Here is a 2,024-nt window from a genome sequence, read left to right as displayed (position 1 = left end):
GGACATATTGCTCATAGTTTCAAAGTGGTGAAAATATGATGTACTTCTTTACACCTCCTTTTATGTGTAGGTCTCTCAGACCAGCAACATGTACCAGCATGTTACTCATTGGTTTGTTTAATTTCTTCTTCTGCCTTCTAGGGTGAAATCTGAAGTTATTGTTGCCCGACGAGAACCCAAAGAAGAGGTGGAGGATGTAAGCAGCTATCTCTGTACAGAATTGGTATATTACATTATTCAAATGCCTGTGGGGAGGGGGGTTATATTCTATTTCTATACTAAGTTGTTTGAATGATAACTCTAAGTCCCTGAGACACTCTGCCCTTGATGATGATGATGAGGACAAACCTGGCTGACTGCAAGTCCTTCCTGTTGAACGTTGCTAACAGTCAGCCTCCAGCATGTGATTTCTTATGTAGTTGCTTCTTCATGTCAAATCACAACCTGGCGGGGGGCATCACTTCTGAGTGACTAAGCACATCGTACCCTCAGTGCACCAGCTGCTTGAGGAGGTGGTTTCAAACATATCACTATTCAGTGTGTGCTTGTTGCATTTATTTTTATCTCTCTACTCGGATTGCAGTCAAACTGGGCAATCTGGGCTGCTCCTTTCAGTTAAATTCCATTATAATGAGGTGTATCCAGATGAGCTTGTCTGAGGTGGGTCGTAACATTGTAGCCTGAAAGATTTCTATGCAGTGAGCATTGCACAGATCTGAAAACTCCAAGCAGTTCCACAGCAAGAACGCTTCAATTTGGATAGTTTTGCCTGCTCCAGTGGGGGACAACCTTTTTGGGAGGCCTAACAGATTAGTGTTGCACCCTCCCCAAGTACCACTCCAATCCCTTTCCTCTGCCTGATCTACAGCTCTGGGTGTGGAGAACAGGACAGGAAGCAGAAAGCAATTTGTGGCTCAGCTTTCAACTCTCTCCCCTGTGCCTTCTGCCCTATCTGCTACTGTGCTTCTTGTCCCCTGCCTGATATGATGCATGCCACACCCAGAGGTTGCTCATGACACTTTGCCACAGGTTGGCCATCCCTGGTGTATTCCCAGATTTTGAGACGGAGAACTTTTTTACACTGTTTCTCTTATAAATTCTTTGAACTTCCCAGTGCTGCCTGCTAGGGCTGTGCGAAGTTTTGGTAGCTGATTCAATTTGGAGGAGATTCGGCCCAGTTCAGGGACCAAATCTCTGAATCGAATCAGGAGACCAGTTAAAAGCTCCGAATCAATTCAAAGTATCCAAATCAATTCGGAAAAGATTCGGCAATTCAGCCATAGACTAAACAGGCAGCTAACCAGTCTGTTGGGGGTGGGGAAGGGGAGAGGGAAAGGGGCATGGGGAAGGGAGGGATTGAGGCTGTGGCTGGGACAAGCTGTCCAGCCGGGGGGGGTGTGCCATGGGATGTGAGCTCGGCAGCACTCAGAGCAGGGTCTATGCCCTGCTGTCGCTTGCCCAGCCAGAGGGGAGAGGTGGGCAGAATGCGGGTGCAGCTCGCTCTGGGTGGAAGGGGGCAAGCGAAGGAGGCAAGCGGCAGCAGGGCAGAGACCCTGTTCCCAGTGCTGCCACACCTGCATCCCATGCCCTGCCATGCTGGCTGGCAAGCAGTGGCAGCACAGAGTCCCCGCTCCTAGTGCTGATGCGGGCACAGAACAGCTGGGAGCAGGGGCTCTGCGCTGCTGCCACTTGCCAGCCAGCGTGGCAGAGCATGGGATGTGAGTGCAGCAGTGCCGGGAACAAGGGCTCTCCTCTGCTGCCACTTGCACCCTTCCAGCCGGAGCGATCCGTGCCCGTTTCCTGCCCCGTCACGCCTCCTGACCTGGACAAGTGTCAGCAGGTCAGAGCCCCTGCTTCAAGCACTGCTGTGCCTGTATCCCATGCCCCCTCCCACTCCCCTCCCTGAATAACATGCCCCACCACCCTGGCTGGGCAGCTTGTCCCAGCCCTAATCCCTCCCTCCCCCACACCCCTTCCCTCCTTCAACCCCAACAGACTTACCAGCTGGAGGCAGCTGCCTGTTT

General features: G+C 51.9%; 1 protein-coding gene across 1 annotated transcript in view; it reads left to right on the top strand.

The window, feature by feature from the left end:
- Positions 1-2,024, top strand: part of MAPK8IP3 (mitogen-activated protein kinase 8 interacting protein 3) — a 120,050-nt gene that overhangs the window by 73,725 nt on the left and 44,301 nt on the right. The window contains exon 14 of the mRNA XM_019507398.1: positions 142-196. Within this exon, the coding sequence (XP_019362943.1) occupies positions 142-196 (55 nt within the window). The remainder of the gene's footprint in view (positions 1-141; positions 197-2,024) is intronic.

The sequence above is a fragment of the Gavialis gangeticus genome, unplaced genomic scaffold, assembly GCF_001723915.1.
Source record: "Gavialis gangeticus isolate Ggan-Ray unplaced genomic scaffold, GavGan_comp1, whole genome shotgun sequence".
Classification (NCBI taxonomy): Eukaryota; Metazoa; Chordata; order Crocodylia; family Gavialidae; genus Gavialis; species Gavialis gangeticus.
This window is presented reverse-complemented; position numbering and strand designations above follow the sequence as displayed.